The sequence below is a fragment of the Gadus chalcogrammus genome, chromosome 4 (genome assembly GCF_026213295.1).
Source record: "Gadus chalcogrammus isolate NIFS_2021 chromosome 4, NIFS_Gcha_1.0, whole genome shotgun sequence".
Taxonomy (NCBI): domain Eukaryota; kingdom Metazoa; phylum Chordata; class Actinopteri; order Gadiformes; family Gadidae; genus Gadus; species Gadus chalcogrammus.
The window spans coordinates 34,165,844-34,182,692 of record NC_079415.1 but is presented as its reverse complement, the minus strand read 5'-3'; the positions used below and the strand labels follow the sequence as shown (position 1 = coordinate 34,182,692).

At 44.8% G+C, this 16,849-nt stretch overlaps 1 protein-coding gene across 1 annotated transcript; it reads right to left on the bottom strand.

Annotated features, from left to right (window-relative positions):
• Positions 1–13,928: 13,928 nt before the first annotated feature.
• LOC130381393 (E3 ubiquitin-protein ligase TRIM39-like) lies at positions 13,929–16,413 on the bottom strand. The gene is made up of 2 exons (XM_056589005.1): positions 15,939–16,413; positions 13,929–15,830 (listed from the first exon to the last, which is right to left on the bottom strand). Exon 2 carries the CDS (start codon positions 15,826–15,828, stop codon positions 14,203–14,205), a length of 1,626 nt encoding a protein of 541 aa, XP_056444980.1. The 5' UTR covers positions 15,829–15,830; positions 15,939–16,413; the 3' UTR covers positions 13,929–14,202.
• Positions 16,414–16,849: the final 436 nt, after the last annotated feature.

Here is a 16,849-nt window from a genome sequence, read left to right as displayed (position 1 = left end):
TCCTCAGGTGGTATCTCATTCAAGTTCAACGGATTATATCTGATTCCTACGTAAGCATGAATGTCACCTGGCACTTTTGTGGCGCCCAATGCTGTGGTGATCAGCCGATTCAGTAGCCCTCGTGCGCAGGGAATACAACAGCAGCCGACAACAATTAACACGGCTACTGCCATTATTCCCGCGATGAGTACTGACTGGATCATACCTCTCCACCTACCAAACAGGTTCTCCATCCATCCAGCTATTGGGTCACCAATACCGGAGTTCTCGGCCAACTCCAACTTGAGGGATTGCAGTCCAGCCAATGCCCTGGCCACGGACCCATCTGGTGCTGTGTTATTGGGGATAAATGTACAACATGTTGTCCCTATCATCCCGCACACCCCTCCTCGTTCTGCTAATAACATATCTAAAGCTAGCCTATTCTGATAGGTCATCCGGGAGGTGGCATCCAATTGTTCGGACAGTCCTTTGACTGCCTCTTCTGTAAAATTAACAAACCGTTGTTGATTATAGTATATGTAATTTATCCAGTCAACATTTTTATTAATAGTAGACCACCAAAATAGAACTGATTCAAATCCTGCCGCTACCTGATTCCGGGCTTTATGTTCGTTGGGGACCCCTCGGGTACTCCTATTGCGTCTATGTATATGTTTTTATCAAAACTACCCGGGACTGGTGCATACTCTCGTTTCCGACGGGTCAAGTCCGGGAGACCACCGTTGCTGGATAATGTGAGATCCATCACCGTCTTGCTATCGGGTAAAATGTAGATGGGCATTATTAACTGTATGATTGCGCATGTTCCTGAGAATTCAAAGGGGAGAACTCCCCTGAGGATCAGACCTCCACAGAACCACCATATATCACTACGGGCACGGGTCATATTGGACAACAATTTTATCTCTCTAGTGGTGTTACAAGAGTCAAGAGGAAATGATCCCACCTTTCTCCCTGTTCCCCTTCCTGTGATACAATGATAGTCCGGAGTTAAATTAACTTCAAATCTTGGGGGTAAAGATCTAATCGGGGTCTGAGGATACATGTTATTTAGTCTGGATTTTATTGCAATTGTGCACCCTGGGATGTGGCCGTCCACGAATAATTCCAATAGACAAACAAAACCTTGCGGTGAATTATGCGGGGTGATTCTAGCGGGGGCTGTGGTCAAGGAGGGGCGGCCGGCGGCACAGATAATGCAGTTGGTCTTGCCCTGGGCCCGGGCCGTGTAGTTCATCCATTTTAACCACATGTTCTGATCAAGCTCACCCGTCTTTACCTCCCAATATTCTTCGTGCGTCCCTCCATTTGGGTGCACTACCGGGTGAGAGATGAGGCGCTCCTAAGGAATCATACGTCCCTCTAGATGGAAATTTATTGGGACCGCATGCAACTCCTGATAGATGGATAACTACCTTTAGGTCCTCCCCATAAGTATCCGCCCTTAACGTTAGAAAAACCAGGCCTTTGTCTGTCTTATGAGATCTGTTTTCGGGAATGAGTAAATCTGCCCTTACTTTATGAATATTGACTCTCCCTTGACTGCTAGACCATTATTGCTCCAGACTTCTTTATAGCCATATAATCTTCTGGTAAGGGAGATTCCCTTTTGGATTTCCTTGTAGTTGGACCTCAGGGGATAATAGCCCTCCTTGTACCCAGGATGGGTAAGCCACGATGTCTGAAACCACGCCTCGCAGGAATAATCTCTCATGTAGCTACCGTCTCGTCTGGTGCTTACGCACATGTACTTTTCTGCCTGGTAGACCCGGTCCTTCCTGGTCCCACAGGGCAGCATATCACAAAAATTCAGCTCAAAGATACTTTCTATCCCTCGACAGTACCTTAACGAGACCTGACCTGTTGTTGTTGGTTTAGGCGGTGGGTACCTGGCGATGTTGTCTCCCGCTCCTTCTTGGAACAGGACTACCAGAAGGAATCCTACCAGGTACTTTCCCAAGGGCACGCTGTGGCCCATCGTCTTGGGATGAGGAGTGTTTGTCCTTGGCTTGGAGTGCAGCTAGGTCGGTCAGGGTCTCAGTCCACGATCTGCCAGGAGTATCTGCTTTGCGGCACCGGCTCAGGTGGTGCCACTGGGCCCCACGTCGGTCCTCTACAGAAACAGAAAAGGGTTTGGCCAAGAATACCTTGTATGGCCCCTTCCACCGGTCTTCTAGGTCTTTCGATGGTGTTTTTTCACCCAGATCCACTCGCCAGGTGTCACCGACGTTGGTGAAGGATTCTCTGGATCGGACGGCTTCTGGTCTGTGATCTGTCTTGCTACACAACTTTCAATCCTTGATTTAATATTCACACTACATCCCTCCTTGCGCATTGCTTCAGCCATGCGCATTAAAATTAACCAATCCTAACCATTTCTTATTTTGGTATTTTGGACCTCGTCAGGTCTGTTGAACTATGCATTTCTACCGCTTGTCCTCAGGATCCTCTATTGGGGGGGACTCCTCTATTGGAGGTTATCCCAGAACTCTTCTAATAAGAATCCCCAGGCCTGGATAACCCCGGATTTCTGTGGACGAGCGGTATGCACGCTATGGACAACTTTAAAGGCTAACCGTTCATGATGTGGAGTCTAGCTATTTTAAGATCACTGTGTAACTGCCGTACAGGGATCTGGTTGATGCAAGACCTCTGGGTTGGTGCCCTTTTGTAGGCTTCTAGTTTCTGGAATCCGGCTTTCCTAATTGTCGAATACAAGATAATGCATTCATATTGTGGTACGATATTATATCTATTGCAATCGCTCCAACGGAAGCAATAGTTGACCTTTGAACATTTCACGCAGTGTTTATTCGTATGTAGTAGCTGATTATAGCAGAATTTAAGCCATGTACATTTAATATTCGCAAAAAACGTATTGTAATTGTGTCTACCGCAGTTGAGCTAACTCCCTCCTTGGGCACCGTTTAAAACCATGTGCACCATTTATTAATTCAACATATTATTCTAGCAGTTGAACCCCGTGTCTATTTGAACCAGCCTGGTTCTCTACCTGTCTTGCTACAAAACGCATGTTGAATAGACAGAAGTGCTCAGCAACCTGAAAAATAATTACTGTCAGTGTTTGGCATTCGTTCTTATACTGCCATTTCCTGGAGAGAGAAAGAATTAAGATCAATGCAGAGAAGTAAAAAGATGAGTGTTTGGCAACTATAATGCTTGTGTTGCCACCTCCTAAAGAGAAAAGAGAATTAATATTTTATGCACAGAAGTAAAATGATGATGATGGGCAACTGATCGTTGCCTTCCTGATTAGAAAAGAGAATATTTGTAGTAATGTTAACGATTAAAATGATGAATGTCGGGCATCCATTACTGCTCGGGTTGCCAAGGCCTGACGAGAAAAGAGAACAAATTTATTACAAATGCAAGAGATCGGCTACTTGGAAAGTTGGGGGGACGTCTAGTTGGGACTAATAATAGTTATATACTTGTGGTACATTTGGAGATGTTGAGATGTAATTGGGAATAATCTCGTGTTAACGAGTAGGCGGCACTACCAAGAACTACAAATATGGCTGCGGTGCATACTACATACGTATCAGCCGACTACAGAAACTTCTGAGTTCTATCTGTCCGGCTGAACACTGTGGTACCTTATGGCATAAGGCTACCACTTAACCGCATTTTGCGCTCTCAGTACACTTTCTCCGCGCTGTGTGTACATGTATATATAAAAGTTATCGTTGTTAAAAATAGCGACACAGAGAGAGATGTGTCGTGGGAGAGGCTGGGGGGTGGTCTATATGATGAGGGTTTAGAGGGAGGAAGATTGGTGGTGGGGGATGGGGTTCATTAAGACAGTGGAGGAGGAGATTGGAACTCTCGTTAATGTTCTTTTGTGGCTCGATCTTCACAGAGACCGATAGTGGAGGACCTTACCTCGCACCCATAACCATGAACAATCGTTAACTACAAGTACTCAAAACGACGCCAGTGGGGCATTAAAGACAAATCTATTCTGTGGGGGGGGTGGGAGATAGGGACTAAAGGATGGGGAAGGAATTTAAAGGTGGTAGGGCCTACCTTTAGACAGGCAGGCAGACAGAGAGAAAGAGCGAGGAATTGGGAGTTACAAGATTGTACAACGTTAATTACTCTTCAATATTCCGTATTGAATCTGTGGAACAACCTTCCTGGTTGCCCAAAAGCAATATGTCTGTACAAACAAAGTGGAGAGAGAGTGAGTGAGTGAGTGAGTGAGTGAGGAAGAGGAAGAGGAAGAGGGAGCGGGGGAGAGAGAGCGAGAGAGACAGTGAGTGAGAGAGAGAGAGAGGTTAGGTGGGGGTGGGGGTCGCGGCACAGGGGCTGCGAAGTACTAAGAGTGTTTGGGTTTTTCGGAATTCACAACTTATTTATCGATAAAGAAACTTTTCTTGATTTCTATCTGAACGACAAAAGGCTGTGATAACCTATTACTATATCCAACACTTAAATGACCAAGCACACACTATTCGCACGTCGTGCTGTGAGTGTACCCGTCAATAAACAGTATTCAATGGGATGGGGACAGGGATCTGCAACAGGACCTGCGGAGAGGGTGGAGATAAGGTGGAGAAGTGAAAAAATAAAGGGGGGTGGGGGGCTTTTACTCCAGGACCTGCGGAGAGAGATGAAAGTGGTGTGAAGGGGGTTTACAATAGGATGTGGGGACAAGGACAGAAGGGTGGGGAGGGGGGGTGAGTTTACGATAGGATATGTGATATTAAGACAAAGGGATGGGGAGAGGGGGGTGAGTTTACGATAGGATATGGGATATTGGGATAAAAGGATGGGGAGGGGAGGGTGGTCTGACGACCGGATCTTTAGAGACAGGGACAGAAGGGTTTGGGGTTATCAAAGGGGTTTTCTAGGGTATGGGAGAAAAAGTACAACAACTATTCGAGTTGTTCCAGTCCTACCGGACTGCGCAACCAGGCCACAAGATAGCACCGGCACCGAGAGATAGAGATCTGCTTTTGCCTAGGTCAGAGGTTATGAGTCTTAACAAAAGACTGACCATTCATCTCCTACCGACTTGCAAAGAGAGAGAAGAGAGAGAGAGAGGAGAGAGAGAGAGAGAGAGAGAGAGAGAGAGAGAGAGAGAGAGAGAGAGAGAGAGAGAGAGAGAGAGAGAGAGGGATGTAACACTTAAGTTGAGCCCCCCGTTGCTTTAGAGAAATGGCGTCTATTTCAAAAAAGGAGTTCGACTATAACGACTGATGGTATGAACAAAGGAACCGCACGTTTTCCAAGACGCGTGGTCCGCTTAAATCGTACACCACGTGTTACATCCAAAGGGCTGTAGAGACAAACTAGTTTTGACCCAGGTAGCTCTAGTCAAAAGCATGTATTGGATCTCTATAAGAAGTAAGAGATTCCTGCAAGTTTGTCCCCACGGCGGGTTAGCGAGGCGCTTGATAGCAGATGGGTTATTCCTGCGTAAGTCCACCTCTACGGCTGCGTTCTATACTAACCAAAATTGCACATTTAGATGTTACATGAACCGGGCTGTGAGGAATCAATTCGATTTGAATTCCTTGGCTAACTACGGCCAAGCTTCCGGTTTAATATGCAACTAAGCTAGGTTAACGTTAAAGACCTGACCTTTCCTCACCCCGCCGTAAGAGTTCAGAAGTTTATGGTCGGTAATAAATATACCTTATGGTGCCCCGGTTTAACTTCGGTCGCTACACCAAATAAATAACATATAACCACAGGTAATACGTCTCCCACGTTGGTACGGACATTTAGATCTAATCAGGATTGCATTTGTCTATCTACAAACCCATATAAAACACACTCCTAGCCCTTATACTTCGTGAGCTCGTTATTTAATTTCAATCTGTTAGTTTATTCTAGGCCGTTTGTAACCGGCTGTATGAATTTAAACCAGTCCGAGATTACACGTCCCCGCAGCCTGACGGATGCAGTACAAGCTATTCACCTAATGTTACTAATCTAACTATACAGAGTTTAGTCATTGACAACAGGTTCTGTTTACCTTTGTTGTGGCGCCTGTAAGTAGCTTGTACTGCTTTCCGAACGGCCTCGCGGTCGCCAGTCTCGGTCCGGACTTTCCACGAACGTCGGGGTCAACCAATTATCATGTTCTTCAAGGAAAGAGGGGTCGAATCCAAAGGAATAGCTTTAAAGAGATACTTTATTTGTATAAAGTATTTTCGGTATGGTAAACTGATGCTCTGAAGTTAAGAGAGATTGAAGATGTGCCTTAGCACGTGCGAGAGTGTTCTCCTAGCTAATCCAAGACACTAACCCACCGGTATCCTAGCTTAGCCTTGAGAGTTCTGCCTGTCTCCACAATGGGGAGGCTTTCTTATGGACTCGGAGGGCCGGAAGACTTGGAGAAAACCGGTGGGACGTAATCCTCGGTTTTCCTCGCTTGGTCTGTGGTGCTGCCCTCTGTGGATAAAGTATCTATTGCAGCCTTCAGTAAGGCTCCCCTTGTGGCTATGTATGGTATTTACGGCTAATATGTTTGGTCTTCATTGGGACTATGTGTGGGTAGCTTAGATTCTTAAAATACGTAACATGAATAAATGGATCAATACATGATGAATCACAATGATCGCAAGCAGAGGACTGTGAGAGATATTGAGCAGCAGATGAACCAGTCCAAAAATCGGACACGTTAACGGAGCACTGAACTAGGCCCTCTCGGATGCCATTTGTGGATTTCAGACTCTCTTTAACCATTTGGTTTAGATCATCCTGGCACTTTTCAATGCAGCGCATTAGAGCAGTGATGACCTGCACACCATCGGCTATCTCTCTGTATGCGTCTCTCTTGCTCATTTCTACTGTGCCTTTGATCTCCTTAATCTTTATTTTTCTCTCCTGAATCATCTGCTAAACTCCTGACACAATCTTCCTCAGCTGGGTCGTCTTCACTTCATATTCCTCCTTTAGAGGTACAACAGGATGGGACCTATGGTTTGTCTTTGGGCAGAACTGACACACACACACCTGTTCAGTCCGGCAAAAGAGCTCCAGTAGTTGATTGTGATTCTCACACATCCTGTCTTCCAGACGGTCCATAGGCTCGACCAGCTGACGTTTCTTCAGGCCTGCGACTCTGATGTGGCTCCAGGTGGGTTTGGCAGTAAGAGGTCAAACATTCTAGGCAGGACTTCTCAGCCTTCAGCTGGGTCCCAGTACAGACGTCACAGGGAACTTCTCCTGGTTTAACACAAAGCTGCTCTTTTACTCGTACGGATGTTCGAAATTGAGCGGCCAGCTCTGATAAGAGGGTATTGATCCTTAAATCGGGTCTTGTGTTGAAAAGCATGTTGCAAAGAGGACATTTGTACTGGACTTGTTCATCCCAGAACTTAGTAATACAGGTTCTGCAGAAGTTGTGTCCACATGGTGTGGAAACTGGACTCCTGAACACATCCAGACAGATGGAACATGAAAAGTTCTCTTCAGACCCGGAAGTGTTTGCAGAGGCCATTCCTAGACACAGACGACAAGGTTTATGTATTGAGCAATCCCATTATATTTTAATTCCATAACGGGAAGAGAGGTTTTAACTTTTCTGAAAGTTGTGCTGCTTTACTCACCTTATTATTGTTTCAGTGTGTCAGACTATATGTTTCAAAATTTGTTTTATTTTCCTCCTGAAAGAGAGAACTGCTTCCACTTCGAATGGATTTGGTTTCTGGGAATGTTAAGTTTTGTTTCCTGATCAAGACGTCCTCTCCTCTCCTCCCCTAACACCTGGCTCCTCCCCTAACACATGGCTCCTCCCCTAACACCTGGCTCCTCCCCTAACACCGGGCCACGCCCCCACGGACGCACAGCTCACTGACATTCATGCGCTGTTCTTCAAGTATGTTGATATGTTTTCAAATATGTTTAAAAACACAATTCAGGACAAAACACAGAGCAAGACCTGGTGCAGAACCAGAGGCATTGTGGTGATTTGATGGTGGTTTTCCACTGGAACTGGAATGAAGTGCTGTACAAAAACAATTGACTTGACTTCTTGAGGCTGGTAGTTTCTATGCAGTCTCCCATAAATACAACCCCCTCCCTGTGTGTACCATTTAAATGTGCTAGTATGGTTTAATATTTAATATTGAGTTAACGCTGGTAGTTATATAAGGCTAATCTCTAACCTCATAAAACAGCTGCATCACGTGACTCAGGGTAGGGCAGACAAACCAGACCAACAAGTACACTATTCAGAGACAACACAGTCAATGCCAGCAAAACAGAAAAACAAATCTAAAATGTTCCGTGGCAGTTAACAATGTTGCATTATGACTGGTGGTGCATTATTGGTATCTTTTACGTACCATGGACAAATTGTGTTTAAATCTGAAGTGATGGACAACGAGTACCTGTATATTAGTTCTAGTTGTTATTAAGGGTTATCAAGGTGTGTTTGAGCAAAATGATGTTGCATTAATCCGTTGCAGTCTTACGTCTTTTCAGTCCATGGATTTCCTTCTATTCGTTCAAGTTAACTGAACGGGTGGAGTGTGCTTCCCTCCTGGCTCCGTAGCCAAGCAGGTGACCAATCACTGAACACTCACCTTATGCTACGGTCCAGCTGAATCAAGCTACAGAGTTATTGCAGAACTAGACAATTAAAGACCTTTCTACCTGTGTTGTCTGGACAGCCATATTAAACTAATATAACTGGACCTGCTCTTTGTTACTCTTTCACTGCAGCCATTAGTTTGGTTCAAAATGATGAGAAATGCTTTAGTGTCTAAAGAGTCCCATCCACACCCATCCACACACGACTTAATCAAGCAGCATAATTGTGATTCATTTCTATACCAATAAGCCTGTAGAGAAAAAAGGAGAGAATAACAATCATGTTTTGACAGTAGGGTTGTAATAATAAAATAACATGTAGTCAAGTTGTAAAGGGAAACCAAACATGGTGTTGGAGCGGGTCACAACCCACTATCAGAATGTAAAAAATGTAGTTTTCCATTGAGGGGATCAGGTTTTCACCATCTCTGGGGTGGAGCCAGAACATTTGATCTACGTATCCTGATAACCGAGCACTGCCAGTTACGGTTGACACGTGCAATAGCGTGTCTTTGATAGAGGGCCATTAGAGGGCATATTTACATACGTTTTTAAAATGTTATGCATTGAAGTGGTCAGTCAGTCAGTCAGTCCGACTCTCTCTCCCTCTCTCTCCCTCTCCCTCTCTCTCTCTCTCTCTCTCTCTCTCTCTCTCTCCCTCTCCCTCTCCCTCTCCCTCTCTCTCCCTCTCCTATTTTCGTTGAACCTCACGCATAGTAAATGGAAGAGTACATAGCACAATGGGGTGAAAGCAAAAAATAGAGAGAGAGACACACAGAGACCGACAGACAGAGAGAGCGAGAGATGAATCTAACCAGATAAATCATTGACATGACCTTTAAGGCTAGTAGCTAGGCTATTATTTAAGCCCTCTAAACCCTTAGCTCTCTATAGGACAAGGAAACACCCCTAAAGGCCCAGAGGGAAGGAACCCTGGACCGACCGATAATAAAGGACCTTAGTGGACTTTATAACGCTTTAGGCCGCGTTCAAATCTAGCGGTTTTTTAAATCTGCCAGCGCTTGTTTTACATTATATTCCTATGGAGCAGAGCGTTTCTGGAAAAAGTCACGGCCACTTTTTTAAACGCCTCTCCCAGAGTTTTTTTCTGCCATATGGAGCGTTTAAAAAAGTTCAACTTTCAGGAAGAAAGCGGCCGACGTTAGGCGTCTTTTGGGCAACTGACCAATCACAAGCGGAACATTGACACTTCGTCACGAAGGAAACTCCCAACTGTCAAAACAAGAAACAATGGCGGACAAATCACTCGGGAAAGTGCCGGTGGAACGATTAATAGTTGAAATTACAAAACATGTCGAGATCTACGACATGTCTAATGGGCTCTAGCCTGGATACGTAGTAGGCGAGTTACGTCGGGTCTAGAATGGATTCGTTGCTAGGCGATTGAAAAAACGCTCTCGGCGCTTTTAGGGCCAAAAACGCTGCCAGCTTTTATTTTTGTTGAAAAAACGGTAGGCTCAACTTTTCCCTATTACAAAAAACGCTAGATGTGAACGTGGCCTTAGACAACACAACATTTTACACAAATGAGGGTTCGATGGTTAGCAAGGAGGTCGCTCATCAGTGAGTTGTTGTGGGTTTCCTTTGGGTGCCGCTCCTCCCAAATTCCCCAAACATTTTATTTGGTTTGCTTTGAGCTCGCTGGAAAGGCCATGTCTGTTGGCGGTGTGCTGCGCTGCACACGATACTTATATTTTTGTTTTATTGATTGTTTTGATCAACGGGGACACAACGATTCCAGGAATCCTTTGGGTGATTTTAATCTCTGGCTCGACCGGTAGAGCTTGGCAGTTGGTGCCACGCCCTAAGAAACCACAGAACGGCCCGTAGTTCAGGGAGGAACTGAATTCATAAATTAATTCAGGCCATTTAATCGATAATTCAACCAGACATATTTTCTACACCATTTATCGATCGGTTTGCATTATTTCTATTCGCTGTCTCCCTCTCTAGGTGAAACACCTGCTGGTTCAGGCACCACCTCTGATTGGCTGATGCAGGCATCACCTCTGATTGGCTGAGAGGGTGGCCCGGTCACCCGCTGTTGCAGACATCCCCTCTGATTGGCTGATAGGGTGACCCGGTCCCCTGCTGATTAGGCTCTGATGTGACACACCATTCCTCCTCTTATTGAAGCTGAACTGAAAGGGCGTTCACAGGGGAGCCGGCAGCCCTGCAGCCCCACAATGAACCAGGACTGTTGAGGGGCTCAGGGGACCCGCTTGGTTGGTTTGTTTAGACTCCTCGTCCAAAGGATCCCCAATGTCCTCCCTGAGCAGCCCAGACCTTGGCCTTCATCTCACTGGACGCTCTGGATACAAACGCCTGATAATGGTCATATTTTGAGCTATAATTTGGATAAGATTATCTTCTATAATTGTAGGTGAAAGATTGGTTAGGAACCAGACAAAATAGCCGTATACAGCAGTCTTGTTTTGAATGCCATTGAGATTTTGTACAGCACAAAGAATCTGTCAACAATTCTACGCTTTCTCTTGCTTATCTCATCACATTTTGGTCAGGTAGTACCACCTGCAAAGTGTTTCACATTTGTGCTTCTCTTTAAGTGGCGTATGTCCATCGGGGGCCAAAGTTCAGCACCTTGAAGAGCGACAACGGAAGACGTCTCCCACTCTGTCTGCTGTGGCTATCCTCGACACACCAGCCAGAGCCGACGCCATATACACGCTGCATTCATTTAACACCTTCATGTTATATGAGAGAGAGAGAGAGAGAGAGAGAGAGAGAGAGAGAGAGAGAGAGAGAGGAAGGACAGTGGTCGGCCGGACCGGCCCGCAATTGTGTAGCGGCCTGCGAAGTCAGTTGGACCGGCCCACAGTTGTGAGCGGCCGCGAAGCGTCTGCAAGCCGGCCCTGAGCATAATTTATTCCCCCTCAAGACGCCGCGAAATCCCCGAAATAAACAATATATATCTCGTGAACATCCAACCAATATTTATACCACTTGCTTACTCTCTATGTCTCATTCATGGTTTTTTTTAAATTATTTTTTTTTACTTCATTTAATTCTTCTTTATTCAGGCGTTACAGAAGTTTCATAGCCATAAATAAATAATACGAACTACAGTTTACTTTAATTTGTTTGTTCTTGAATTGACGTAGAATGGAGCCAAGACTCCTGGGATTGGGAAATGCGTTTATCCAATAAACAGCTTGCAGGGCAAGTCCATTTTCGGAAATGTAGGGGGATATATGAGCGGCCCCACGTCTAATGGAATGACCCTATAGACGCGTCAGACAGAGAAGGCGAGAGGGTTCGTGGTTGCTTGCTTTTGTTTACCGGCGTTGCTATGGTTACCGGTCTTGTAAGGAAGTGCGCCAATTCTCGGAGTGGCCTATTTTACACATTTTTATTTTCTTAATTATAATTAAATCATTCATTTTTACAGATTTTTTTTTTATTACTGAAAAATCAAACAAAAAAAAACGTTGTTGGGGAGGGGGGGGGGGGGGGGAAGGGCCGGACCGGGGAGGATTCTCCCGGTGGCTATTATGCCGCTTTTCCACTGCATGGTACCAGCTCGACACGACTCGACTCGACTCGACTCAGCTCGCCTTTTTTGCGTTTCCACCGCGATCTAGTACCTCAAGTGGCTGCTTTTTCTAGTACCGCCTCGCTCTAGGTTCCAAGCGGCTGAGCCGATGCTAAAAGGTGACGTCGGCAGACGGCCGGCCACTGATTGGCCAGAGAGTGTGACGAAGTCACGAGAGCGACATGGCAACCATGCTGGTAACGATAGAACAGCCATAGTAGCGCCGCAGCCAACATATTCCACTTCTTCAACATGCCAGCTAATAATACGAACACGAATACCATCGCATCGATGTTCTCCATTGTTGTTATGTGGGTTCTGTCCATGTGTGGGTTACGTAGGTGTTGTTTGCGTCGCGTACAAAAATACGTCACGGCCCTTTCGCGCAGACGACCCCCGCCCACGTCCCGGAGGTACTATTTGCGGTGGAAAAGCACCCGCGCTGCTACCGTGTCGAGTCGTGTCGAGTCGTGTCGTGTCGAGTCGAGCTACATGTGCGGTGGAAAAGCGGCATTAGTGTCCCACTCCGCCCCTGTGTGCGGGTACAACTTTTTCACTCGATTGAAAGAGAGTAGGTTGAGAAGGCCGATATCATTGACCTTTATGCTTGAAGTCTATATATATATATATATATATATTAGAGCTGTCAGTTAAACGCGTTATTAACGGCGTTAACGCAAACCAAATTTAACGGCGTTAAAAATGTTATCGCGCGATTAACGCAATTAATTTATTAAAAAATAAAATAAGAAAAATAAAAATGTTCTTTGGCTCAAAACAAAGAAGCAGTAGCCTGACTGCTATGTTCAAATGACATTTGTTCAAAGCAGTCGTTAATAGCACTATAGGCTCTTTTTTTGTATCGTCCTGTTTTGATTAGTATATGCCAATGTTGTTATCAATAAAAAATCATTTGCACAAGGCAAGCCGATGCACTTCACCATGTTGATGAGAGAATTAAAATGAGAAGAATTATGGGACAAAAAAATCAAGGGATATTTAGCATAGAAAAATAATTTGCGATTAATCGTGAGTTAACTATGACATTAATGCGATTAATCACGATTAAATATTTTAATCGCTTGACAGCTCTAATATATATATATATATATATATACGATAATTCAAAACATTTATGTCGAAAAATGTAAAGTTATGTATCTCTATATTTCTGTTATAAAGACTGAAATAAACAAGTCGACGGAGTGAATGGGACGCCTCTGGCCAGCGACTTTTTCAGGGATTTTATTTTGAAAGGTTTGCAGCGTTTACAGAACTAGGGCACCCCCTGGTGGTTGAGACATTGATTACTCAATGGACAACAGGTGTGCAGCCTCAGCCAGCCCCAGAGTCCAATCAGTCTGACTCGGCCAGGTGAGGATGCCTCAACCACACATCACCATAAAACCCACAATATTTTACAGATAATGTACCTATTCCACTCAGTACATATTGCACTGAGTTTGAACCTATTCCACTGAAAATGTACCTATTCCACTGAATACATATTTGACTGAGAATGTATCTATTCCATTGAATACATGTAGTACTGAGAATATACCTATTCCACTGAATACATATTGTACTGAAAATGTACCTATTCCACAGAAGATTTCGCCATTATACTTTAAGTACATTTGTATTCAAATCATTCATATTCAAGTTTACATACATTGTATTGTGTTGTCAAGCATGATTAAAAATAATAAAAGGAATATATTTGGTTAAAAAAGAACAATTTGATAATTTTTTCAAAATTAACATTTCACATTATGTACTTACACATTATTTTTATCGTTAAAAATATAAAAACAATTCAGATAAAGAGACATTGAACATTATAGTTTAGTCTTATAAGTTATAATGGGTAATATGGTTTATAGTACACATTGTTAGTAGCTTAATGTATTGGTCCTTGTTAAATGACAAATGTTAAATACTTGTTAAAAGTACGATATGAATAGAGTTCTCTCAGATTTCACATAGTAGATATTGTAATTCAGGAAACGACATTAGTTGTTTTGGTTGTTTGATTATTTTATTATCAAACAAAGGTCCTAGTCTGTTTGATTGACAGGTGAGATGATCAGGGGGGCGGAGTTTCTACCTCCTTCATGTAAACATGGAGACAGGAATGGATATACAGGCTCACTAAAGGTGCAGCCAGTAGCAGAGAATATATGAACCCTGGCTGCCACATCATAGAAGGAGACCAGACCCTCATCATAATCAACAAACACCCCCACCTTCTGGAGATCAGCTCTCAGAGGGAGACGGACAGCAGGGTTATCTCTAAATACCAACCTATCCTTGTCAAAGTAAAGAGTCCAGTATCCCGTTTCAGGGGTCACTATTATCTTGCCTATTCTTTTGATGGACTCTCTGGCCACTCCTAAACGCCAACTAGTCTTGTCCTTAACCTGGACCTCAAAGTAAAATCTCCCTGAGGAGAAACTCAGCCTGGTGAGAACATATACATGATATGTAAATCTCTTAGAGTTCTCTGAGAGTTCCTTTACTACATCTACATGATGTACTTGTCTCCCATCCTGTGACAGGATGAGATTGGGATGAGCAGTATCAGGATCCAGAGTCACATCTACTTCATACTGCTGGACCCTCTTCAGTTCAGCAGCACCACACAGCTTCTTCATCTCCATGTTCAGTGTCTCCTCCAGCTGATCCAGGGATCTCCTCAAGGTCCCTACGTATGACGGAGGACGGACCTCCACCGTCGTCCAGTCCCTGGTGGGTGGAGGATCCTTCAGGGATCTGAAGGCCTGGAGGAAGTGGAGGTGGTCTTTAGTGTGTGAGAGCTGCTTCACCTCTGAGCTTCTATTGGTCAGATCTTCTATCTCCTGCTCCAGCTCTTTGATGAGGTCTTCAGCTTGTTTCTCTGTGGATTTCAGTCTCTCTTTAACCATTTGGTTGAGATCATCCTGGCACTTTTCAATGCAGCGCATCAAAGCGGTGAGGACCTGTACACCATCAGCTATCTCTCTGTCTGCGTCTGCTTTGCTGCGTTTGACTGTGTCTTTAATCTCCTGAATATTATTTTTTCTCTCCTGGATCATCTGCTGAACTTCAGACTCTATCTTCCCAAGCTGGGCCGTCTTCACTTCATATTCCTCCTTTAGAGGTACAACAGGATGTGACTTATGGTCTGTCTCTGTGCAATACTGACACACACACACCTGTTCAGTCTGGCAGAAGAGCTCCAGAAGTCGGTCGTGTATCTTACACATCCTGTCTTCCAGGCGGTCCATAGGCTCGACCAGCCGATGTTTCTTCAGGACTGTGACTCTCTGATGTGGCTCCAGGTGGGTTCGGCAGTAAGAGATAAAACACACCAAGCAGGACTTCACAGCCTTCAGCTGGGTCCCAGTACAGACGTCACAGGGAACTTCTGCTGGTTCAACACAAGGCTGCTCTTTTACTCGTACGGACGTTCCAAACCGATCAACCATCTCTGAAAAGAGGATATTGACCCGTAAATCAGGTCTTGTGTTGAAAAGCTCGTTACAAACGGGACATTTGTACTTGACTTGTTCATCCCAGTACTTTGTAATACAGGTTCTGCAGAAGTTGTGTCCACATGGAGTGGAAACTGGACTGCTGAACACATCGAGGCAGATAGAACATGAAAAGTTCTCTTCAGACCAGGGAGCGTTTGCACAGGCCATACCTAGACACAGACGACAGGGTTTTTGTATTGAGCAATCCCATTATTTTTGTTATCCCATAATGGCAAAAGTGGTTTTAACTTATCTCAAAGTTGTAATGCTTTACTCACCTTGTTGTTGTTGCTGTCTGTCAGACTATGTAATGCGTGTTATATTTATCCTAGAAGAGAGAACTGCTTACACGTCGGGGTGCTTTAGGTTTCGTTTCCTCAACATGACGTCATCTCCCCTCCTCCCCTAACACCTGACTCCGCCCCCACGGCATGTGAGTGCACTGCATTCATTCACCGTGTCGGCCTCTTCAAATGCGTTGATGTGTGTTCTCTTCTTTCTGGAGTTAAAGAGAGCCGGTGCAGAACGAGAGACATTGTGGTGATTTAGTGGTTATAAGCAACTGTAACTGGGATCATCGGTGTAGATCTATTCGGGTTTCCGGGGCTTCCACGAATTCTTTAAATCCAACCCGATAAAATCCGATTTTCGACAGAAACAGACAACGAGCTGTTTTTTAGCGCTACGCTGCTGTAGGAGCTCTCCTCGATGTGCACGCGCACAGTGCACCGTACTAGAGCAGCAGAGCTGAGAGCAGCAGACTGCGACACAGTCTGGTCAGTGGGGGATTTCCTTTTGCTTTTGGAACGTTTGCCCCCTTTGAAGTACTAGTGCACCCCCTGCTGGTAAAAGTAGTTCTGACACACACACACACACACACACCACACACAACACACCCACACACACACACACACACACACACACACACACACACACACACACACACACCACACACACCACACACACACACACATTATAAAGGCAATGAATAAAGAAAAAGTGTAATAAAAAATATTAGTTGTGTTCCCGCTGCTCATGGGCTAGAGTTGGAACAACCACCTTGGAGTGTGTGTGTGTGTGTGTGTGTGTGTGTGTGTGTGTGTGTGTGTGTGTGTGTGTGTGTGTGTGTGTGTGTGTGTGTGTGTGTGATGTAGGAGGAGGAAGATGGAGAGGGTGGAGGACAGCTGAG